General features: G+C 48.7%; 1 protein-coding gene across 1 annotated transcript in view; it reads right to left on the bottom strand.

The window, feature by feature from the left end:
* Window positions 1–2,521: 2,521 nt before the first annotated feature.
* Window positions 2,522–26,418, bottom strand: part of TNKS1BP1 (tankyrase 1 binding protein 1) — a 98,103-nt gene continuing 74,206 nt past the window's right edge. The window contains exons 7-8 of the mRNA XM_073588220.1: window positions 23,793–23,934; window positions 2,522–2,730 (exon numbers count right to left, since the gene is read on the bottom strand). Of these exons, the coding sequence (XP_073444321.1) occupies window positions 2,537–2,730; window positions 23,793–23,934 (336 nt within the window). The 3' untranslated portion in view covers window positions 2,522–2,536. The remainder of the gene's footprint in view (window positions 2,731–23,792; window positions 23,935–26,418) is intronic.

Below are 26,418 nucleotides of genomic sequence, written 5' to 3'. Positions count from 1 at the left end.
ATTTAGAATTTCTGCACACACTTGTGGACAGTGGACACTTTTGGATTGTGTGAGGCCCACTGATATCTGAGCGCTATGTGACACGCTCGATGGCACAGCTGCCTGTGACCAAAGTGACGAGAGGATAATGGAGATTTTGAATCTCTGTGTACACTTTTGGACACTGGACACTTGTGGATTGTGTGAGGCCCACTGATATCTGAGCGCTATGTGACACGCTCGATGGCACAGCTGCCTGTGACCAAAGTGACGAGAGGATAATGGAGATTTTGAATCTCTGCGTACACTTTTGGACACTGGACACTTGTAGATTGTGTGAGGCCCACTGATATCTGAGCGCTATGTGACACGCTCGATGGCACAGCTGCCTGTGACCAAAGTGACGAGAGGATAATGGAGATTTTGAATCTCTGCGTACACTTTTGGACACTGGACACTTGTGGATTGTGTGAGGCCCACTGATATCTGAGCGCTATGTGACACGCTCGATGGCACAGCTGCCTGTGACCAAAGTGACGAGAGGATAATGGAGATTTTGAATCTCTGCGTACACTTTTGGACACTGGACACTTGTGGATTGTGTGAGGCCCACTGATATCTGAGCGCTATGTGACACGCTCGATGGCACAGCTGCCTGTGACCAAAGTGACGAGAGGATAATGGAGATTTTGAATCTCTGCGTACACTTTTGGACACTGGACACTTGTAGATTGTGTGAGGCCCACTGATATCTGAGCGCTATGTGACACGCTCGATGGCACAGCTGCCTGTGACCAAAGTGACGAGAGGATAATGGAGATTTTGAATCTCTGTGTACACTTTTGGACACTGGACACTTGTGGATTGTGTGAGGCCCACTGATATCTGAGCGCTATGTGACACGCTCGATGGCACAGCTGCCTGTGACCAAAGTGACGAGAGGATAATGGAGATTTTGAATCTCTGCGTACACTTTTGGACACTAGACACTTGTAGATTGTGTGAGGCCCACTGATATCTGAGCGCTATGTGACACGCTCGATGGCACAGCTGCCTGTGACCAAAGTGACGAGAGGATAATGGAGATTTTGAATCTCTGCGTACACTTTTGGACACTGGACACTTGTAGATTGTGTGAGGCCCACTGATATCTGAGCGCTATGTGACACGCTCGATGGCACAGCTGCCTGTGACCAAAGTGACGAGAGGATAATGGAGATTTTGAATCTCTGCGTACACTTTTGGACACTGGACACTTGTAGATTGTGTGAGGCCCACTGATATCTGAGCGCTATGTGACACGCTCGATGGCACAGCTGCCTGTGACCAAAGTGATGAGAGGATAATGGAGATTTTGAATCTCTGCGTACACTTTTGGACACTGGACACTTGTGGATTGTGTGAGGCCCACTGATATCTGAGCGCTATGTGACACGCTCGATGGCACAGCTGCCTGTGACCAAAGTGACGAGAGGATAATGGAGATTTTGAATCTCTGCGTACACTTTTGGACACTGGACACTTGTGGATTGTGTGAGGCCCACTGATATCTGAGCGCTATGTGACACGCTCGATGGCACAGCTGCCTGTGACCAAAGTGACGAGAGGATAATGGAGATTTTGAATCTCTGCGTACACTTTTGGACACTGGACACTTGTGGATTGTGTGAGGCCCACTGATATCTGAGCGCTATGTGACACGCTCGATGGCACAGCTGTGACCAAAGTGACTAGAGGATAAGGGAGATTGGATTGCTTTTAAAAAAGCAGTTTGCGGAGCAGTGGGTAAACAGCAATGCCAGCGTGTCAGGAAGCCTTAGAAGGCAGCCCAACAACCAACACCACTGATACACCACAATATAGCCTCCCCTTGCACTGCACACACAGTGACTTGTGTGTTGTGCAGGCCAAATCGCTAGCAGCAGAAGCAGTTCTTTTGTCTTCTTCCCTGCCTAACGCTCTCCCTACAGAATCAGCAGCAACCTCTCCCTATACTAAGATCGGCAGAAGTAAGATGGCGGTCGGCGTGCACGCCCTTTTATACCCCCTGTGACGCCCACCAAAGCAAGCCAATCACTTGCATGCCCTTCTGAAAGATGGTGGTGACCCGTGCCTAGGTCATCACGTTGCCCACAGTGTCCGTGGATCCTGATTGGCTGAAAAAGAGCGCAAAACAAACTTTTGAAACGCGACTTTGGCGCGTAAGTCGCCGACCTCGTGGCCGACCTCATCCTAGGGTCAGGTTTCGTTTCATGAAACCCGACTTTGCCAAAAGTCGGCGACTTTTGAATTTTTTCGACCCGTTTCGCTCAACTCTACTCGTAACTACAACTTCATGTAAACTTGTCTCTTTTTAGTGCCTATTTTATCATGTGAATATTCATTATGTTCTCTTACACATATGTAGGTACCTGCTTACCAATATTTTAGCCAACATTTTACTATTGAGGCTGCCTATGCAGCATCAGTATTAAAAGATCTAATGTTAAAAATAATTAAAAAAATAAAAAATGGTGTTATATTCACCTTCCGGCGTCCCGCGCAGCCTTCCCGGGCCTCAGCGATGCTCCCGTTCCCAGTAATGCCTTGCGAGACCTTTGATGACGTCGTGGTCTCGTGATAATGTAGCGGTCTCTCCACCCTTCTTTGTTGGGGATTTTACTGATGTTGGAGAATTCTCTGGTGTACAGTCGGTAGATGTCTCTTCTTTTTCCTCATCATCGGAGTCCTTTTCTGGGGAACATCTTGGCTCTGAAAATTCATGTATAATGTGTACATCAAAGATATTATAGAGTGTATTCTACAGAATGTGAAGGCATAATCTGCATTTTTAGAAACTGAGCCAAAGAAAACTCATTTTCTTTTATTTTTTATTATATTAGTGCACATGTCCTAGGACAACCTTTTCATAAAGTGAATCTGTCAGTAAGTTTTTGCTGCCTCATCTGAGAGCCGCATAATAAAGGACAAGACACCCTGATTGCAATGACGTTTCACTTACTTTACTGGGTGCAGAAGGTATAACACAATCAGAGACACTCCTTGAGAAAGCCACTAGGCGAAACGTATGTTGGAGTCACAAGAGCCACTGGGTACTGACTACTCGTAACTAGAGTTGAGCGACTTTTGGTTTTTTTTCAGTCACCATATGTGTCATCAGGGGAAGGTGGGACAAAATCCTTGGAAACCCATGCGTGGTTCATTTTAATGAAGGTTAGATCATCCACATTTTGGGTTGACAGACGGGTCCTTTTTTCTGTAAGGATTGATCCAGCTGCACTGAAGACTCTTTCCGATAGCACACTTGCAGCTGGGCAAGCGAGCTCCTGTAAGGCATATTGGGCCAATTCAGGCCAGGTGTCCAGTTTAGCGGCCCAATAGTCAAAGGGGAATGACCTGTGTGGGAGAACATTGATATGGGAGGAAAAGTAGTTTGTAACCATAGTTGACAACTGCTGTCTCCTGTCACTTTCCATCGATGCAGTATTACCAGTTGTGTGAGCGGTATTTGAAAAATCAGTCCACAACATTGTCATGAAACCCCTGTCTCCAACGCCACTTCTGCTGTGTGCACCACGAACACCTCTGCCAAGCTGCCCCTGGCCCGTACGGCTCGTGTGAGAACCATCACCGCTGCTGTGTGCTGGGAATGCCTCAAGCAACCGATTTACCAGAGTTGCTTGTTTATTAGCCAATATTAGGTCAAGGTTCTCCTGTGGCATGATGTTTTGTAATTTGCCTTTATAGCGTGGATCCAGGATGCTGGCCAACCAGTAGTCGTCATCGTTCATCATTTTGGCAATGCGGGGGTCCCTTTTTAGGATCCGCAAGGCATAATCTGACATGTGGGCCAATGTTCCCGGTGTCAATGATGCACTGCGAGTGCTGGGTGGAGGAGCACTTTCTGGCAAATCCACATCCCTCCAGTCACGCACAAACCCTGTACCAGACCTTGCCACGCCAACATTTTCACTTGCCCCACGAGATGCATCCTCCTCCCCTAAGTAATCATCCCCATCATCCTCCTCCTCCTCCTCCTCTTCTTCCTCCACTTCGTCCAGGAGAGGTCCCTGAGCAGACAATGGCTGAATGTCATCAAGGATTCCCTCCTCCTCTTCCTCCTCATCAACATTGGCTGCAGACGCCTGCTCCTTAAGGTGCGTCAAAGTTTGCATGAGCAGACGCATAAGTGGGATGCTCATGCTTAGGATGGCGTCGTCTGCGCTTACCAGCCGTGTGCATTCCTCAAAACACTGAAGGACTTTACAAAGGTCTTTCAGCTTCGACCACTGCACGCCTGTCAACTCCATGTCTGCTCTCAAAGTGCCTGGCCGTGTATCCTCCCACAAATGCATTATGGCCTGCCTCTGCTCGCACAGCCGCTCCACCATGTGCAGGGTGGAGTTCCACCTTGTTGCAATGTCGATAATGAGGCGGTGGTTGGGAAGGTGGAGCAATCGCTGCAGCTTCTGCATACGAACGGAGTGTACAAGCGACCGGCGGATGTGCGCGCACAGTCTTCGCACCTTCTGGAGCAGGGCTGTTAACTCCGGATAATTTTTGAGGAAGCACTGCACCACCAGGTTCAATGTGTGAGCCAAGCAAGGTATGTGGCTGAGTTTTGAAAGGGCTATGGCTGCCACAAAATTACGGCCGTTATCACTAACTACCTTGCCTGCCTCAAGATGTACACTGCCCAGCCATGACTCAGTTTGTCGCTTCAAGTACTCGGCCAGCACCTCGGCGGTGTGTCTGTCGCCCAAACACATCTTCTGCAACACAGCCTGCTGACGCTTTCCACTAGCTGCTCGATAGGGGGACACATCGTGTGCAACAGTGGCAGCTGCAGATGGAGTGCTCGTACGACTGCGCTCTGTGGACGAGCTTTCGCTTCTGGAGGAGGAGGAGGAGGGTCGAACGCCTACAGCCAACTGTTTCCTATACCGTGGGCTAGGCAGCACTGTCCCACCACCGCTGTCCCCTGTGGACCCTGCATCCACCACATTAACCCAGTGCGCAGTGATGGACACGTAACGGCCCTGGCCATGCCGACTGGACCATGCATCAGTTGTGAGGTGCACCTTTCCGCTCACTGACTGCTTGAGTGCATGGACAATGCGGTCTTTCACATGATGGTGGAGGGCTGGGATGGCTTTGCGAGAGAAGAAGTGGCGACTGGGTAGGTCATAGCGTGGTACTGCATAGGCCATGAGTTCGCGGAAAGCTGTGCTTTCCACCAACCGAAAGGGCATCATCTCAAACGAGATTAGTTTGGCAATGTGGGCGTTCAAACCCAGTGTACGCGGATGAGAGACTGAGTACTTTCTTGACCTACTCATAGTGTCTGGGAGGGTGAGCTGGACTTGAGAGCTGCATATGGTGGAAGTAGCGGTGGACAGGGCAGACTGAGAGAGGGTTGATGATGGTGATGGAGTTGGTGTTCTTTCTGATGGCCTAGAATCAGTCTTTCGTTGATATAACAGTGGGATTCCCTGACTGCTGTGGCCTTGCAACGACACCTCAACATTTGCTGCTGTGCTAACCGGTGGGCTTACAGTGGGGGAAACAATGTAGCATTGCTGACTACCTTCGTTGTGATCAGTTGCACATGTGGCACTTGAGGTTTGGTGTTGTGTCCACGCTTGCAAGTGCATGCTGGTTAAATGTCTAAGCATGCAACTGGTATTCAAATTTTTCAGATTTTTCCCTCGGCTAAAGGTCTTTGCGCACTTCTTACAGATAACCTTGGCCTGATCATGAGGATTTTGTTCAAAAAAGTGCCACACTGCACTCTTCCTACTTTGGCAGACATTTTGCGGCCTAGCACGCTGTGATCTTTTGACCCTCTGGACAAGCTGTCCAGCAACTCTTTTGATGTTTGGAACCTGTCTTTGGAGTGCTCCGGGCCTGCCAGATAACAGCTGTTGCGATGTCGATGTCTGCTGTGGATGCTCCTCATCTGAGCTATTGGAAGCAGCACCCTCTTCCCCCCAATGGATGCCAATCTGGGTCAACAACTGGGTCATCCATCACCTCCTCTTCTATGTCATGTGCACCTTTCTCTGTGTCACCGTGTATGGTGGTATAGTGTGCGGGAAGGGGCACCTGAGTCTCATCAGGGTCAAAATCTGGCTCTGTACACTGCGAGGACAATGTAGTGCTCTGAGTGAATGTACCAGCAGAATCATCCATCAGCGGCTGTGCATCAGTGCACTCCATGTCAGATTCATCTTGGCCTGGGTAATTCACCATTTGACTTGATAATCCAGGCATGGTATGTGAAAACAGCTCCATGGAGTAATCAGTAGTATGGCCTGCGTCATCCTTCAATCTTGGTTGGGGTGAAGGACACAAGGAAAGGTGTGGTTCATGAACATGAGCCTCCAATGACGACTCAGTGCTTTTACTTTTTACAACTGAAGAAGAGGAGGCGATAGAGCTGGAGGCTGAGTCAGCAATGTAAGACAAAACTTTTTCCTGATGCTCTGCCTTTAAAAGCGGTTTGCCAACTCCTAGAAAACTAAGCGTTCGAGGCCTTATGTAGCCAGACGATGACGCAGGGTCAGCACCTCCTGCATTCGGTCCTATTTTGCTCTTGCCACTACCATCAGATCCACCACCAACACCATCATTACCAGCTGCCAACCCCCGCCCAATTCCACGGCCTCTTCCACCAGCCTTCCTCATTTTTGGTAGAAATGTAGACAAAATCCAACAAACTATATAGTAATGTAAAACAAGGTAAAAGGTGTCTATAGGACAGGGGAGATTTAGAATTTCTGCACACACTTGTGGACAGTGGACACTTTTGGATTGTGTGAGGCCCACTGATATCTGAGCGCTATGTGACACGCTCGATGGCACAGCTGCCTGTGACCAAAGTGACGAGAGGATAATGGAGATTTTGAATCTCTGTGTACACTTTTGGACACTGGACACTTGTGGATTGTGTGAGGCCCACTGATATCTGAGCGCTATGTGACACGCTCGATGGCACAGCTGCCTGTGACCAAAGTGACGAGAGGATAATGGAGATTTTGAATCTCTGCGTACACTTTTGGACACTGGACACTTGTAGATTGTGTGAGGCCCACTGATATCTGAGCGCTATGTGACACGCTCGATGGCACAGCTGCCTGTGACCAAAGTGACGAGAGGATAATGGAGATTTTGAATCTCTGCGTACACTTTTGGACACTGGACACTTGTGGATTGTGTGAGGCCCACTGATATCTGAGCGCTATGTGACACGCTCGATGGCACAGCTGCCTGTGACCAAAGTGACGAGAGGATAATGGAGATTTTGAATCTCTGCGTACACTTTTGGACACTGGACACTTGTGGATTGTGTGAGGCCCACTGATATCTGAGCGCTATGTGACACGCTCGATGGCACAGCTGCCTGTGACCAAAGTGACGAGAGGATAATGGAGATTTTGAATCTCTGCGTACACTTTTGGACACTGGACACTTGTAGATTGTGTGAGGCCCACTGATATCTGAGCGCTATGTGACACGCTCGATGGCACAGCTGCCTGTGACCAAAGTGACGAGAGGATAATGGAGATTTTGAATCTCTGTGTACACTTTTGGACACTGGACACTTGTGGATTGTGTGAGGCCCACTGATATCTGAGCGCTATGTGACACGCTCGATGGCACAGCTGCCTGTGACCAAAGTGACGAGAGGATAATGGAGATTTTGAATCTCTGCGTACACTTTTGGACACTAGACACTTGTAGATTGTGTGAGGCCCACTGATATCTGAGCGCTATGTGACACGCTCGATGGCACAGCTGCCTGTGACCAAAGTGACGAGAGGATAATGGAGATTTTGAATCTCTGCGTACACTTTTGGACACTGGACACTTGTAGATTGTGTGAGGCCCACTGATATCTGAGCGCTATGTGACACGCTCGATGGCACAGCTGCCTGTGACCAAAGTGACGAGAGGATAATGGAGATTTTGAATCTCTGCGTACACTTTTGGACACTGGACACTTGTAGATTGTGTGAGGCCCACTGATATCTGAGCGCTATGTGACACGCTCGATGGCACAGCTGCCTGTGACCAAAGTGATGAGAGGATAATGGAGATTTTGAATCTCTGCGTACACTTTTGGACACTGGACACTTGTGGATTGTGTGAGGCCCACTGATATCTGAGCGCTATGTGACACGCTCGATGGCACAGCTGCCTGTGACCAAAGTGACGAGAGGATAATGGAGATTTTGAATCTCTGCGTACACTTTTGGACACTGGACACTTGTGGATTGTGTGAGGCCCACTGATATCTGAGCGCTATGTGACACGCTCGATGGCACAGCTGCCTGTGACCAAAGTGACGAGAGGATAATGGAGATTTTGAATCTCTGCGTACACTTTTGGACACTGGACACTTGTGGATTGTGTGAGGCCCACTGATATCTGAGCGCTATGTGACACGCTCGATGGCACAGCTGTGACCAAAGTGACTAGAGGATAAGGGAGATTGGATTGCTTTTAAAAAAGCAGTTTGCGGAGCAGTGGGTAAACAGCAATGCCAGCGTGTCAGGAAGCCTTAGAAGGCAGCCCAACAACCAACACCACTGATACACCACAATATAGCCTCCCCTTGCACTGCACACACAGTGACTTGTGTGTTGTGCAGGCCAAATCGCTAGCAGCAGAAGCAGTTCTTTTGTCTTCTTCCCTGCCTAACGCTCTCCCTACAGAATCAGCAGCAACCTCTCCCTATACTAAGATCGGCAGAAGTAAGATGGCGGTCGGCGTGCACGCCCTTTTATACCCCCTGTGACGCCCACCAAAGCAAGCCAATCACTTGCATGCCCTTCTGAAAGATGGTGGTGACCCGTGCCTAGGTCATCACGTTGCCCACAGTGTCCGTGGATCCTGATTGGCTGAAAAAGAGCGCAAAACAAACTTTTGAAACGCGACTTTGGCGCGTAAGTCGCCGACCTCGTGGCCGACCTCATCCTAGGGTCAGGTTTCGTTTCATGAAACCCGACTTTGCCAAAAGTCGGCGACTTTTGAATTTTTTCGACCCGTTTCGCTCAACTCTACTCGTAACTACAACTTCATGTAAACTTGTCTCTTTTTAGTGCCTATTTTATCATGTGAATATTCATTATGTTCTCTTACACATATGTAGGTACCTGCTTACCAATATTTTAGCCAACATTTTACTATTGAGGCTGCCTATGCAGCATCAGTATTAAAAGATCTAATGTTAAAAATAATTAAAAAAATAAAAAATGGTGTTATATTCACCTTCCGGCGTCCCGCGCAGCCTTCCCGGGCCTCAGCGATGCTCCCGTTCCCAGTAATGCCTTGCGAGACCTTTGATGACGTCGTGGTCTCGTGATAATGTAGCGGTCTCGCGAGGAAAAGGAACCGCTATATTATCGCGAGACCGCGACGTCATCAAAGGTCTCGCAAGGCATTACTGTGAACGGAAACATCGCTGAGGCCCGGGAAGGCTGCGCGGGACGCCGGAAGGTGAATATAACACCATTTTTTATTCTATTTTTTACAGGGATATGGTACCCACAGCCCGGAGGACAGTCTCCTCTCCTCCAGACTGTGGGTACCATCCGCAAATGTTCTGCTTACTTTTCGCATGGTGGGCACAGCCAAATGCGGGAAGTAAGCGGAACAATGCAATCCTATGGGTGCGGGATCACCGCGATTCTGCAAATTAATGAGCATGCTGCGTATTTTTCCGCGATGCGATTCCGCCGCGGGAAAATCCGCAGCATTAGCACAGCATTGCGGAATCCCATAGGATTGCATGGGATGCTGTTTTTTTGTGTTTTCGCGGCAAAATCGTGCATTTAAAAAGACCGCAAAAACACACAAAAAACGCAACATGTGAACGCAGCCATAGGGATTAAAAGTTGACCAGAGATTTCTCATTTTTACAACAAAATTACAAAACCATTTTTTAGGAACCACCTCAAATTTGAAGTCAGTTTGAGGGGTCTATATGGCTGAAAATACCATACCATACAAAAAACTGCACCCCTCAAGCTGATCAAAACCACATTCAAGAAGATTATTAACCCTTCAGGTGTTTCACAGCAGCAGAAGCAACATGGAAGAAAAAAAATGAACATTTAACTTTTTAGTCACAAAAATTATCTTTTAGCAACAATTTTTTTATTTTCCCAAGGGTAAAAGGAGAAAGTGGACCCCAAAAGTTGTTGTCCAATTTGTCCTGAGTACGCTGAAACCCCATATGTGGGGGGGAACCACTGTTTAGGCGCATGGCAGGGCTCGGAAGGGACGAAGCACCATTTGACTTTTTGAATGGAAAATTAGCTTCAATTGTTAGCGGACACCATGTCGCGTTTGGGGAGCCCCTGTGTGCCTGAACTTTGGAGCTCCCCCACAAGTGACCCCATTTTGGAAACTAGACAACCCCCAAGGAACTTATCTAGATGCATAGTGAGCAATTTGAACCCCCAGGTGCTTCACAAATTGATCTGTAAAAATGAAAAAGTACTTTTTTTTCACAAAAATTTTATTTTAGCCTCAATTTTTTCATTTTCACATGGGCAACGGGATAAAATGGATCCTAAAATTTGTTGGCCAATTTCTCCTGAGTACACCGATACCTCATATGTGGTCATAAACCACTGTGTGGGCGCAGGACAGTGCTCGAAAGGGAAAGAGCCATTTGACTTTTTGAATGGAAAATTAGCTCCAATCGTTAGCGGACACCATGTCGCGTAAGGAGAGCCCCTGTGTGCCTAAACATTGGAGCTCCCCCACAACTGACCCTATTTTGGAAACTAGACTTCCCAAGGAACTTATCTAGATGTGTGGTGAGCACTTTGAACCTCCAAGTGCTTCACAGAAGTTTATAATGCAGAGCTGTGAAAATAATATTTTCACAAGGGTAACAGAAGAAATTGGACCCCAAAAGTTGTTGTCCAGTTTGTCCTGAGTACGCTGATACCCCATATGTGGGGGGGACCATTGTTTGGGCATACGTCTGTGGTAGGGGGCCGGATTGGGGGGTGGACCACTGCTTACCCTGTCCGGATGACGCAGACACCAGGCGATGCAAGGACGAGGCGGAGACAGATTTCAATAGTAACAGTTCCGGATTTATTCGTCGTCCTCCTGACGACCACAGCCACGCACCGCAGCCTCCTTACAGTTCTCTGTCTCCAGGCCCGGGTACCTGCACCTTTGCTCCAGTCGAAGTAACGTCCCTCGTGGATCTTGCACTGGGGCTGTCCTAGACCAATCTACCGCCAGCGCTTCACCTGCCCGAGGTCGTCGTCCAGTTGGTACCCCCGGGGCCTCGTCTGTCCTGCGGTCCGTCGGGTCAGGGCCACCCCCCTGACTGTCTCTTTGCTGTCCGTCCCCTGGTCGAGCTCTTCTCTCTTCACCGCCTTCTACTGAGCTCCTCCAGGGACTAGCCTGCTTGGAACCCTACCCTGTTCTATTTCTCCCCTCTCTCACTGGGAATTCCCCTCCAGGGTTCCTATCTCCCTGCCCCCCATGACTAAGAATTTCTCAAGCCATAAGCTGATGTTAAGTCCTAAGCTACTCCCCCCTGCCATCTTGTGGTCATTTCCTGGTACTGCACTCTCCTATCCACCTTTCCCAGCTGTCACCCTTCTATCCTGTCAATCTCCGTCTCTAGTGCACAAACCGTCCCCTCCTACTACCAGTCACGTCTGTCCGTCAAGTCACCTTCCCCACACTCCCCCTTCCTTTGTCCATTGTCGTCCCGACAATCGTACTCCCTACCTACGTCGTCCTGAAGCTTGTCCACAGTCTTGTTGGACCGGTCGTTCGGCCAAAACCCGCTGCCCACAGGGCCGAACTAAACAGGGAGCACCATGCTCCGAGCAGCCTACTGCTACTCGCCAGCGCGCACGCCACGTGACAACTTCTTTCTGGTTGGCGAGGTCCACCTGGACTACTCTACGGCGTGAACCTCCCACTACTCTCTCCTTCCCCTACCTTCAGCTGTCCGGAATGCCATGACCGAGGCCTTTCGCCTAAAAGATCATCATTGGCGCCCGCCCAGTGGCGTAGCGTGGGGGCAGTCCGCCCCAGGCGGCACGTGTGTGGGGGCGGCGCGGCAGCAGCAGCAATTCCTCTCTGTGGGAGAAGCGCGGAGGCACAGTGCAGTGCAGCGGCGGGCAGGGAGCGATCACAGCAGCTCCGCTGCCTGCAAGAGGGAATAGCAGCAGCGGAGCTGCAAGGGTCCGTCCTGCTTCCTGCCCGGAGGCCGCGCTTCCTGTTTGACACAGAGGAGCGCTGCTGAATGACGTCATCATTCAGCGGCCGCTGCTGTGTGAGCGAGGAAATGCGGGCGATGCTGCGGACAGGTGAGAGGAGAGAGGTGGTGTCTGTGTGTATGTATGTCTCTGTGTGTATGTATATGTATGTGTGTATGTCTGTGTGTGTATGTCTGTGTGTATGTCTGTCTGTGTATGTCTGTCTGTGTATGTCTGTCTGTGTATGTATGTATGTCTGTGTGCGTGTGTATGTCTGTCTGTGTGTGTATGTATGTGTGTGTGTATGTCTGTGTGTATGTCTGTAGGTTAGTCTGGCCCTGGAGGAGATGGGGTCATGAGAAGACCGTGATGGGGAGAGAAGGCCATGATGCCTGGGGTGACGGGAGAAGGCCATGAGGGGGTAATGGGAGAAGGCCTTGAGGAGGTAATGGGAGAAGGCCTTGAGGGGGTAATGGGAGAAGGCCATGTGGGGGTAATGGGAGAAGGCCATGATGGGGGTGATGCAGAGAAGGCAATGATGTGAGTGATGGGGTGATGGAGCAGGCAATGATGGGGGTGATCGGGAGAAGGCAGTGATGGGGTGATGGAGAAGGCAATGATGGGAGTGATGGGGAGAAGACAATGATGGGGTGATGGAGCAGGCAATGATGGGAGTGATGGGGAGAAGGCAGTGATGGGTTGAAGGAGAAGGCAATGATGGGAGTGATGGGGCGAAGGCAATGATGGGGGTGATGGAGAGGGCAATGATGGGGTGGTGGGAGAGAATGCAATGATGGTGGTGGTGGAAAGGGCAATAAATGGGGGTGGTGGAGGAGGAGGAAATGATGGAGGTGGTGGAATGGGCAATGATGGGAGTGGTGGGGGAGAAAGCAAAGATAGTGGTGGAGGAGAAGAAAATGATGGAGGTGGTGAAGAGGGCAATGATGGGGTGGGGGAGAGAACAATAATGGGATGCGAGGGGAGGAGGACAATGAGGGGTGTGGGGGATTGGGATGGGAGGAAGGGGGACTTATAATGGCCTTAGGAACAGGGGGAGGTGGAGGAAGACATTATCGCTTATTATGTCTAACACAGTCCCTTAGTATATAGTGTACTCACTATGTCTAACACAGTCCCTTAGTATATAGTGTACTCACTAATTCTGTATAACACCATCCTTAGTTACTTAGATTCCTCTTTTATTATGTATAACACCATCCCTTATTACGTATCATCCTCTCTAGTTATATATGATGCCGTCCCTTATTATATAGCTTTCTCTGCTGTTATGTACACTCACTGGCCACTTTATTAGGTACACCTGTCCAACTGTGTGTTAAGACTTAATTTCTAATCAGCCAATCACATGGCGGCAACTCAGTGCATTTAGGCATGTAGACATGGTCAAGACAATCTCCTGCAGTTCAAACCGAGCATCAGTATGGGGAAGAAAGGTGATTTGAGTGCCTTTGAACGTGGCATGATTGTTGGTGCCAGAAGGGCTGGTCTGAGAATTTCAGAAACTGCTGATCTACTGGGATTTTCACGCACAACCATCTCTAGGGTTTACAGAGAATGGTCCGAAAAAGAAAAAAAATCCAGTGAGCGGCAGTTCTGTGGCCGGAAATGCCATGTTGATGCCAGAGGTCAGAGGAGAATGGGCAGACTGGTTCGAGCTGATAGAAAGGCAACAGTGACTCAAATTGCCACCCGTTACAACCAAGGTAGGCAGAAGAGCATCTCTGAACGCACAGTGCGTCGAACTTTGAGGCAGATGGGGTACAGCAGCAGAAGACCACACTGGGTACCACTCCTCTCAGCTAAGAACAGGAAACTGAGGCTACAATTTGCACAAGCTCATCGAAATTGGACAGTAGAAGATTGGAAAAACGTTGCCTGGTCTGATGAGTCTCGATTTCTGCTGCGACATTCGGATGGTAGGGTCAGAATTTGGCGTAAACAACATGAAAGCATGGATCCATCCTGCCTTGTATCAACGGTTCAGGCTGGTGGTGGTGGTGTCATGGTGTGGGGAATTTTTTCTGGGCACTCTTTGGGCCCCTTGGTACCAATTGAGCATCGTTGCAACGCCACAGCCTACCTGAGTATTGTTGCTGACCATGTCCATCCCTTTATGACCACAGTGTACCCAACATCTGATGGCTACTTTCAGCAGGATAATGCGCCATGTCATAAAGCTCGAATCATCTCAGATTGGTTTCTTGAACATGACAATGAGTTTACTGTACTCAAATGGCCTCCTCAGTCACCAGATCTCAATCCAATAGAGCATCTTTGGGATGTGGTGGAACGGGAGATTCGCATCAGGGATGTGCAGCCGACAAATCTGCGCCAACTGTGTGATGCCATCATGTCAATATGGTCCAAAATCTCTGAGGAATGCTTCCAGCACCTTGTTGAATCTCTGCCACGAAGAATTGAGGCAGTTCTGAAGGCAAAAGGGGGTCCAACCCCTTACTAGCATGGTGTACCTAATAAAGTGGCCAGTGAGTGTATAGTGCTGTCTCTTACATAGTGTATTCTTGTTAATTTTGTTATTTACAGTGCCCTCTTTTATTGCATAGTCCCCTCTCTTTTTAGATATAAAATGACTGCTGATCGAGGAGCCGGTGACCAAACTACCAGTCCATCAGCTCCTCCATTAGAAAGGAAGCTTTCCCATGCTCCATCAGCCATCATTGCATTATACAGCTAACAAGACAGGACGGTATGTAATAAAAAATAGGGCTCTATATAATCCAATATGTAAGGGACGGTACCAGGGCCGGCCCGAGAGAATACGGCGCCCTAGGCGAAACTATTTTGTTGCGCCCCTACTATTCTTGGCAGTAGATGAAAACTTGGGATATAAATTTTGGAGCAAAATAAAGCACAACAACAATGATTAATTAACTCTCTCCAAACTCTTTAATCTTCTGAGAAGTTGTATAGGACAAATATATACAAAATAATCAATAACACAAAACAAAAACGACCATAGGTAATTAAAATTTTTGTTTCCTTGCCTTTTTTTTTTAAAAGGATGACACTAAGTCACTGAGATTAATTTGTTTAGCAACTTCAGATTCTATCGAAATTGTTGCCAACCCAACCAACCTCTCTTGCGTCATATTTGCCCTTAAATATGTACACTTTTCTTTCCATCCCTAAAACTTTTTGCCTTTTGAAAAGATTTTTTATAATTTTTTCTATTTTTTCTCTGGCGCCCCCTTTGGGTCGGCGCCCTAGGCGGCCGCCTAGTTCACCTATACGTTCGGGCCGGCCCTGGACGGTACTGTACATAACAAGAGAGGGCACTGTGTAAGGGACAGCAATATACATACTAAAGGAGACTATGTAATATATATACCTGTATGTTTGTGTGTGTGGCTATATAATATCAATATCTATCTATCTATATATACATACACACACACACACGTAGCTTTGACGCCATAAAAGGAGGGGGGCCCGGACACATTTCTTGCACAGGGGCCCCAAGCTGTCAGTGTCCGCCCCCTGTACGCCAAAATAATTTGTACTTTCTGTCACATTTTTAAAAATTATTATTAAAAAAGCCATTAGGTCTTCATCCAGCATCATCAAGCTAATACATACATATATATAGAGAACTGCAAGAAGATGAAAGTCTAGAAATTTAGAAATAATAACAGCAGAGTTAGTAGCAGACTAAAAATTAGATCTTTGAGTGTAGTGTGGGCTCTTCGAATGCTTCCGAATTATCAACGACCAAAGGGGCGGCAAATTTTTCGACCGCCCCGGGCGCCACAAACAGTTGCTACGCCACTGCGCCCGCCTATCCTTTTGGGGTGTCCGTGGTGTTGGGGACCTGACTGACGGACCACTGTCTGGTACCATGTTCTTCGTCACTTCGTTCTTCACCTAAAAAGAGTCATGGTCGGCGTCTTCGTCATATCTACCTCGTACCCGGAACCTGTTACACACTTTCTTTTTGTTACACACTATTCACAAAATCAACTTTAACATACTATTACTTTTACTTAAACCTCTTAACGACCAGGGGTACTTTTGGTTTTGCATTTTCATTTTTCCCTCCCCTTCTTTCCAGAGCCATAACTTTTTTATTTTTCCGTCTATATGGCTATGTGCGGGCTTATTTTTTGCGGGACGAGTTGTACTTTTAAATGACACCATTGGTTTTACCATGTCATGTACTCGAAAACGGGAAAAAAATTCCAAGTGCGGTGAAATTGCAAAAAAAGTGCAATCCCACACTTGTTTTTTGCTTGGCTTTTTTGCTAGGTTCACTAGACGCTAAATGTGACCTGCCATTATGATTCTCCAGGTCATTACGAGTTCATAGACACCAAACATGTCTATGTCCTCTTTTATCTAAGTGGTGGAAAAAAATTCCAAAGTTTGCAAAAAAAAAAAAAAAAATGTGCGAAATTTTCCGAGACCCGTAGCGTCTCCGTTTTTCATGATCTGGGGTCGAGTGAGGGCTTATTTTTTCCGTGCCGGGCTGACGTTTTTAATGATACCACTTTTGTGCAGATACGTTCTTTTGATCGCACGTTATTGCATTTTAATGCAATGTCTTGGCGACCAAAAAAAACGTAATTCTGGTGTTTTGAATTTTTTTCTTGCTACGCCGTTTAGCGATTGGGTTAATGCTTTTTTTTATTGATAGATCGGGCGATTCTGAACGCGGCGATACCTAATATGTGTATGTGGGATTTTTTTTTACTGTTTTATTTTGATTGGGGCGAAAGGGGGTGATTTGAACTTTTAGGTTTTTTTAATTTTTTTATTTTTAAACATTTTTTTTTTTACATTTGGCATGCTTCAATAGCCTCCATAGGAGCTGACATGTCCTGGCTTTGATGCGGGCTCAGCGCCGGAGCCCTCATTAAAGCAGGGGAGATGTCTGGACATTAAGGGGTTAATAACCGTAGGAGTTACTCATCCGGAGTAACCCCTTTTTCTCTTTTTTTTTTTTTTTTTTTTTTTTTGGTTTTTCTCTTCTTTTTTTTTCAAACATGTTAACATTATTTCCAACACGATATTTTCCGCACAGCATCTTTAAAATAAAGACTCCCCCTCCCTTTAACATTAATACTCCCTTTTCCGCATCCCCGCTATGTCAGGAAAACAAATCGAACAACATAACAACATTCTTCGTAACCTGGACGGAAAACTGTCCTTGTGGCCTGCACAACGGTGCATCAGAATCCCGACAGTCCGGGCCATCTCCTGATAGCCGGTAGCAAGGGGCCCCACAGCCGTGGAGCTCCCGGGATGCAGGGAGTGTCTCTAGGGGTCCTTTTTATGGGGGCTCGTGGGCTTAGGGTTTAGCGATTACGGCTACCGCGTAGTAGCTGCGGGGACAGTACTCTTTGTAGTACGATACCAAGTCCCCCTCTCGCAAAGCCCGGCCGTGACGGATGGAAGACACGTTGATGTACACCTTCTGGCCGGTTGCGAGGTCCCGAATGAACCCATATCCCTTTTTCAGGTTGGTGTACACGAGCCGGCACATAGATCGTGAAGCCGCCATGCCAGCCTCCCCTCTCTCATGGAGCAGGTTCCAAACCTCCTGCTCCCTGGCCTTTTCCTTCTGGATGACCTCCGCGACCCAAACGTGTAGGTCCCGGAGTCCGATGGGCGGGACACCGCCGGGGTTGAGAGCGGGGCAGAGGCGGCCGTAGATGTCGGCGGCCCAGCAACCGCTGGGGCCGGGTGGCGGGCAGGGGCAGCCGCGGTTTCTGATAGGCCGCAAAGCCCAACAAGCAGGCCGCAGCCGACTTCGGAGGTGACGCAGATGCGGCCGCGGGGCAGGCTGCAACCAGAGTCGCAGACGGGGCCGGAGTGGTGACCGGCTTCAGGGGATTGGCCGCTGCTGGCAGGTGGAATGCAGCAGCGTCGGCTGCGGGCTGGTACCGCTCCGGCGACACCGGCTCGGGGATGGGAGGCTCGGGGATGGGAACGGGGGCATTGCTCAACCCGGCGGAGGCCGCAGAGTCCTCCGCAGCCGGGCTTACATGAGCGCAGGAGGCCGCGTGGTGCGGCCGGGTGGTGGGGGCCGCTTGCGGAGCCGCCGGCAGAGCCAGGGGAACTCTCACCTTCCCCGGTGTCGTGACTTCCGACACGTCACCCCGCGGCTCCTGCCGCAGCCTCCGCTCTTCACCCCGCCATCCGGCGGGGCTAGCCTCCAGGCTCGGGGATCCCGTAGGGAGGCTCCCAGGTGATGTCTTCGGCGGCTGCTCCCACAGGGCCCGTAGTCGCTCCTCTTCTCCGCCCGATGTCTTGAGGACTGTCCGTGATTCCAAAAAGCAGGTCTCCCAGCGAGACTCGACCTCCTGACGCCACCGCCATTTCAGGCATCCGAGGCCACGGCAGCAGCAGCTGCAGCGTCGCATCCTGTCCTGTGGGCAACAGTCGAATGGCGCCAAGCAGCCGCAGCCGGTCTTCTCTCCCGGGCCACTCCCGCCCCTGGGTGGGGTGATGGCTGACTTCTCCACCCATCTGCTCAGGTCCAGTATGAGGGGGTGGCGGTCCCCAGACATACATCGCTCCCCCCAGGGGTACGTTGGAGATGGCCCCAGCCCGTCCAGAACAATTGCAAACGTCAGGGCCTCTTCCTGGCGTTGGAGTACCACAGCCATATTGGACCGCTTCTGGTGCCGCCCCGGATCCTCTCATGGCATCGATGATCCGGAACAAAGTCTCCAATTTATAATCCCCAGGTGAGCAGTCTTGTCCACAGGTATTTGTAATCCACAGGTATTTGTAATCCACAGGGGAGCAGTCCAAGTCCTTTTGGATTCTTCAGGCGCAGGCCTGCTGCAGAAGATGTCGTATTAGCGGCGGCGATCCTGCCGACTACTACAAATGTGGTAGGGGGCCAGATTGGGGGGTGGACCACTGCTTACCCTGTCCGGATGACGCAGACACCAGGCGATGCAAGGATGAGGCGGAGACAGATTTCAATTGTAACAGCTCTGGATTTATTCGTTGTCCTCTTGACGACCACGCACCGCAGCCTCCTTACAGTTCTCTGTCTCCAGGCCCGGGTACCTGCACCTTTGCTCCAGTTGAAGTAACGTCCCCCGCGGATCTTGCACTGGGGCTGTCCTAGACCAATCTACCGCCAGCGCTTCACCTGCCCGAGGTCGTCGTCCAGTCGATACCCCCGGGGCCTCATCTGTCCTGCGGTCCGTCGGGTGAGGGCCACCCCCCTGACTGTCTCTTTGCTGTCCGTCCCCTGGTTGAGCTCTTCTCTCTTCACTGTCTTCTACCGAGCTCCTCCCGGGACTAGCCTTCCTGGAACCCTACCCTGTTCTATTTATCCCCTCTCTCACCGGGAATTCCCCTCCTGGGTTCCTATCTCCCCGCCCCCCATGACTAAGCATTTCTCAAGCCATAAGCTGATGTTAAGTCCTAAGCTACTCCCCCCTGCCATCTTGTGGTCATTTCCTGGTACTGCACTCTCTTATCCACCTTTCCCAGCTGTCACCCTTCTATCCTGTCAATCTCCGTCTCTAGTGCACAAACCGTCCCCTCCTACTACCAGTCACGTCTGTCCGTCAAGTCACCATCCCTACACGTCGGGGCTCGGAAGGGAAGTAGTGACGTTTTGAAGTGCAGATTTTGATGGAATGGTCTGCGGACATCATGTTACGTTTGCAGAGCCCCTGATGTGCCTAAACAGTAGAAACCCCCCACAAATGACCCAATTTTGGAAACTAGACCCCCCCAAGGAACTTATCTAGATATGTGGTGAGCACTTTGAACCCCCAAGTGCTTCATAGAAGTTTATAATGCAGAGCCGTGAAAATAAAAAATCATTTTTTTCCACAAAAATAATTTTTTAGCCCCCACTTTTTTATTTTCCCAAGGGTAACAGGAGAAATTAGACCCCCAAAGTTGTTGTGCAATTTTTCCTGAGTGGGCTGATACCCCATATGTGGGGGTAAACCACTGTTTGGGCACATGTCGGGGCTCGGAAGGGAGGGAGCACTGTTTGACTTTTTGAACGCAAAATTGGCTGGAATCAATGGTGGCGCCATGTTGTGTTTGAAGACCCCATGCTGTACCTAGCCAGTGGAAACCCCTCAGTTCTAACTCCAACCCTAACCCCAACACACCCCTTACCACAACCCTAATCCCAACTCCAACCATAACCCTAACACGCCCCTAACCTTAATCCCAACCCTATGATTAGGGTTGGGATTACGATAAGGGGTGTGTTGGGGTTTAGGGTTGGAGTTAGAATTGGGGGGTTCCACTGTTTAGGTACATCAGGGAGTCTCCAAACGCGACATGGTGCCACCATTGATTCCAGACAATTTTGCGTTCAAAAAGTCAAACAGTGCTCCCTCCCTTCTGAGTATAATACAGGATGTAACTCAGGATCAGTAATGTAAAGAATGTACACAGTGACTCCTCCAGCAGAATAGTAAGTGCAGCTCAACAAATTTTGGGGTCCATTTTCTCCTGATACCCTTGTGAAAATAAAAAAATGGTTCCAAAGTAAGCTTTTTGTGAAAAAAGTTAAATGTTCATTTTGTCCTTCAACATTGCTTTAGTTCTTGTGAAGCACCTGAAGGGTTAATAAACTTCTTGAATGTGGTTTTGCGTTCCTTGACAAGGCATTTGCCAGAATTGCCGGATGGCCAGTCCGGCCCTGCTCACAGGACTGCACAGGCGCACTCTGCTCTACCCTACTGTGAACAGAGCATAAAATAGCAATGTGCAAGCGCATAGTTGTGATTGATGTGAATGGCGAACCGAGATCTCGCACCTGTGCAGTAGCCTCACTCAAATGACGTCGCAATGCGCATGCACAGTGCTGTTAAATGCTCTGCTCACAGTAGGGCAGAGCAGAGTGCATTTGATCGGTCCTGTGAGGCTACTGTGCAAGCTCTCAGCTCATTATGTGGATAACGCATCACACCAATCAAAGCAGGAGGACGCGATTAGGAGCAGAGAGGAGGGACGTACGCGGCAGGAAAGATGCCCATCGGACCAGACCACTCTTATTTACATACAGCACGGGAGCATATCAAATGGTATTTTTGGGGGCATACAGGGGGAGTCAGGAGTTGACAGACACGTTTGTGAAATGCAGCACAGGAACAGTTAAAGATGGCGGCATTTGTTCATAGGCTCAAAAACTGGTGACAGGTTCCCTTTAAGTGTACAGCAGGGAAAAAAAGGGACAGCACCGCTTAGGGTGTGCGCGCACGTTGCGGATTGTCCTGCGGATTTTTCCGCACGGATTTGTCAAAAACCGCAGGTAAATCCGCAGGTCAAAAGACCTGCGGTTTAGCCTGCGAGTTACCCCTGCGGTTTGAGGTCCCAAACCTCAGCGGAATCCGCACAAAGAATTGACATGCTGCGGACTTAAAACCGAAGGAAATCTGCGCGGAAAAATCCGCACTGTTTGCACAGCGGTTTTCATTTTGCATTGATTTTAATGGTACTGTACAACGCAGCAGAAACTGCTGCGGATCCGCAGGACCAAAACCGCTGCGGATCCGCAGCAGAATCTGCAGCGTGTGCATACCCTTACCTGCCCAGGCCTCTAAACAAATGCACTACAGGATGCAGCCAGCCCATGTAGCAAAGATGTTGGCAACACAGGTGCAAAATACTAAATAGCCACTCACCACCTACACATTCATGAGGAGGTGACTGCTTAGTATATGTTTGCACAATAAAGACCTGTATAGGGCTCTGTTCACATGCAGGTAATGCATAGTGTCTGGTTCCAGTAAACAGTAAACTAATGTTTAATTGTTGATCTCCTATGTTTACACCGATCAATTATTATTATTATTATAGTTGCTAAGAAAGAAACGAATCATAATGATAATTGGCTAGTGTAAATGGGCTTTATTGTGGCTTATCAGATTTAGGCCATGTTCAATATTTGGTCAGTAATTTACACCAGTACTTGTAAGCCAAAATCAACAGAGGAACAATCAGAGGAAAGCATAATAGTAACACATGTAACACTTCTACATTTTTCGCCCACTCCTGGTTTTTGGCTTACAAATACTGATGTAAAATACTGACCAAATACTCAATGTGGCCTCATTGGGATGAATGAGATGAAACTGAATGGGAGGAGACACAGATTAGATATTAGAAAAAACTTTTTGACAGTGAGGGTGATCAATGAGTGGAACAGGCTGCCACGGGAGGTGGTGAGTTCTCCTCCAATGGAAGTCTTCAAACAGAGGCTGGACAGACATCTGTCTGGGATGATTTAGTGGATCCTGCTTTGAGCAGGGGTTTGGACCAGATGGCCCAGGAGGTCCCTTCCAACTCTACCATTCTATGATTCTATGAGTGTCTCGGGCAGCTTGAGCTCTAAAAATGAATCTTAATAAACAGGAATGCATCTTACATTGCTTTATATAGCATTACATCCAGCATGAAGACAGCAGCACAGATCTGCCCTTTGTTTACATGCTACATTCACTCTATTCCCCTCGCATTGATATCTAACAGCTCAGAGGCAGAAAATCTGATACACCTGTCTAGATAGTGAGACAGTATAAATCAACTTTGGCCTCATTCTCTTAAAGGCTATCTTTCAGCAGGTTTTTGCTATGAAATCTGATAGTAGCATAATGTAGAGATAGAGGCCTTGATTCCAGGGATGTATCACTTATTGGACTGCTTGGTGTAGTTTTGTTAGAATCCCTGTTTTGTTTGCTGCATATGTAGCAGAGCTAAGTTTTCTGCTCTGTATAATCCCACCCACACCCCTGACTGGCAGCTTCCTGTGTACACTGTGAATTGTCAGCAAGCTGTCAATCAGTGGTGGGGCGGGGTTACACAGATTAGCCTGACTGGTCTGCATGTGAAATGTAGTCCTCTAGTGAAAAACTGCTGATTAAACACTGATTATATAGAAACTACAGCACGCAGCCTAATAAGTCACATATCACTGTGATCAGGCTCACAGTGGCTACATTATGCTGCTCTCAGATTAAATACTAAAAACCGGCTTACAGATTCCCTTGAAAGATAAAAAGATCATTTTACATGTTCCCTAAAATTATCTACTTATTAAAAGGGATATAGTTTAGTTTTCTTTTACCACGTCAAGTTTCTGAGGGTGATGAATTAAAGAGAACCTATTCCTTGAATACTACAGACATCTAGCAACAAAGACCGAAATAGATTTTTTTATCCTTTTATAGAGCAACTTCAAAACTGTGGGACTGATTTATTAAAGCTTTTACGCCAGAAAAGTGACGTGAAATGCTTTGAAGACTCACACAATTTTTGTGCTACCTTTGGCGCTTACACACTGGTTTGAAGCAGCTCTGCCAAAATGGGCATCACTGGGGTGAGACGGGGAATCACTACATCCACCTATCAAATTTAGCAAAAAATGCTTGCTTTTCTTATGGCAGAAATGGTACATCAGTCCCCATTTCTGGTGAGGGGCACAGAGACCGCACACCCCTGAAAACATGTGCTGATCGCGACGGGCACTTCTTAATGAATTTGATGCGTCGGACTGCATTAAGACTGGCGTATACTCCCCAAAGTCTTCTACAGTTTGTATACCTGTGGAGTCCCGAAACATCCAATATTCGGCATCAGTCTCCTCTTGGGCAGTGCACGTTCCTGCTGCAGGAGTTCGATGACATCTCTTCTTGCCAAGCGACGCTCTGCCTCTCATTAATGATGTATCTAAAACGTTGGTGCCCTGAATGGAAAACAACAAACAGTTATTACAACGTGTTAGTTTAAAAGACCTATAATCCTAAAACTTGAAGATAACCTTGAAAAACTTCCTTTCGCCTCATAATTGTCAGGGTCCTGACAGCACCGGCGTACAGCCTGTGCTAAGCAGGGACTCACCCGCACCATAGGGACCCCTGGGGACAAGAACAGCCGGACAATAACGATGCACGGGACCTGAATGTAGAAGTTTAGGAAGCAGGCACAGGACCTACGGTCATGTGAACGGTCATGTGACTGCAAGGGGGCGGGGCTTAGCATCCTGCTTTCCTCCTGCACAATACAGGCAAGCGAGGTGCAGGAGGGATAAACAAACAGGAGGTCAGACAAAGCCAAAGGTCATACACAAGATATCAGTACAGTCCCAGGATGAGACAGAACGGACAGTCAGGGCCAAGCAGAGATCAAAAACCAAACGGGCATAGAAGGTACCAAGCAGAATCCAAAGCGATATCCAGAGAACAGAGCGAGTCACACACAGAGAATCAAGCAACCAGAACACAGCACAAACACACTCAGGGGTCACCACACAATGCCAAGGGTGAAAGTATAACTGACGGGGGATGGGAGCTTCCTGAGGCTATAAGAAGCCTCCCCAGAACCAATGAGAGGCCACCATAATAGGTCCCAGGTGTGCAGGTGAGAGTCTGCACTGCGATCAGAACATTAACCCCAGAAGTGCTGGTCACCCAGCACTGGTATCATGACAGTACCCCCCTCTCAACGGGGGGCCTCTGGACCCCCAGGCTTGCCCAGGTACCTAGCATGGGAAGCCTGAACCAGACGATCGGCATACATCAAACGGGCCGGCACCCAGGACCTGTCCTCTGGCCCATACCCCTTCCAATGAACTAGGTACTGTACTGACCGCCGTACCAACCTAGAATCTACAATGTGACCAATCTCATATTCCACATGTCCCTCAACCGAAACCGGGGGAGCAGCGGACTCGGATTCTCCCCGGACTGCTTCAAACGGCTTCAGTAGAGATCTATGAAAGACGTCAGGGATCTTGAAAGAGGGTGGAAGGCACAGCCTGTACGCTACCGGGTTGATTTTTTCCACAATCTTGTACGGGCCAATGAATTTGGGGCCCATCTTGGCTGACGGAACCTTTAACTTAATGTTTCGCATGGAGAGCCAAACTTTCTCTCCCACCTGAAACATGGAACCAGGTGTTCGTTTCCTGTCTGCGAAAAACTTATACCTGCCTTGAGACCTAGATATACGCTGCTGGACTTCTGCCCATGTATCTTTTAACCGCTGAACAGAGTCCTCAGCCCCGGGGCACCCCGAATCCAGATGAGAAAACTCACCAAAATGAGGACTGAACCCATAGTTGATCAAGAAAGGGGACATACCAGTGGATTGACTCACAAGGCAAATTCAGCCAATGGCAGTATATCACACCAGTCATTCTGTCTAGCAGAAGTCAGACATCTGAGGATCTGTTCCAGAGACTGATTAGTGCGTTCCGTTTGACAATTACTCTCAGGATGGTATGCAGACGAAAAGGACAGAGATATCCCTAATTTTTTGCAGAAAGCACGCCAAAACTTAGCCACAAACTGCACACCATGATCAGACACCACATTTAGGGGTACCCCATGCAAGCGGACCACATGCTGCACAAACAATCTGGATAAGATCTCAGCAGAAGGTAATGTGGACAGGGGTACAAAATGAGCCTGCTTAGAAAATCTGTCTACCACTACCCATACCACCGTATTACCCCTGGAAGAGGGAAGATTGGTAATAAAATCCATGGACAGATGGGTCCACGGTCTTTCGGGAACTTCCAAGGGCATCAGCTCCCCCGCCGGCCGGCTATGGGAGCTTTTAGAACGAGCGCAGACCCCACAACCAGAAATGAATTTCTTAACATCAGAACCCAGAGTAGGCCACCAGAAGATCCTAGCCACCGCCAGTCGCGTGGCTGATATACCAGGGTGAGCACACAACTTGGATTCGTGGAACTCTTGCAAGAGTTTAAGGCGAAGTTGCTCTGGAACAAACAACTTGCCCCCTGGCTTGGCCGCAGGAGCCAGCGACTGGGACCCCTCAATTTCCCGTTCCAATTCAGACGAGATCCCTGCTAACACCACCCCAGGGTGCAGAATGGATGACGGTGGCTCAGGGACAGACACAGGGTGAAAACTACGAGATAAGGCGTCAGCCTTGACATTCTTTGACCCTGGACGGAATGTAATCATAAACTGGAAACGAGAAAAAAAAGTGACCAACGGGCCTGTCTGGGCGTTAATCTTTTAGCAGACTCGATGTAAGACAAATTTTTGTGATCAGTGATCACAGTGACCGGGTGACTGGCCCCCTCCAAAAATTGCCTCCATTCCTCAAACGCCAACTTAACCGCAAGAAGCTCTCTATTGCCTACATCATAATTTCTTTCAGCAGCAGAGAACTTCCTGGAAAAGAAGGACATGGCCTG

The sequence above is a fragment of the Dendrobates tinctorius genome, unplaced genomic scaffold (assembly GCF_039654945.1).
Source record: "Dendrobates tinctorius isolate UK_male_01 unplaced genomic scaffold, ASM3965494v1 ptg000103l, whole genome shotgun sequence".
NCBI classification, from domain to species: domain Eukaryota; kingdom Metazoa; phylum Chordata; class Amphibia; order Anura; family Dendrobatidae; genus Dendrobates; species Dendrobates tinctorius.
Note: the sequence above shows the minus strand (reverse complement) of the source record. Positions and strands in the feature narration are given on the sequence as shown.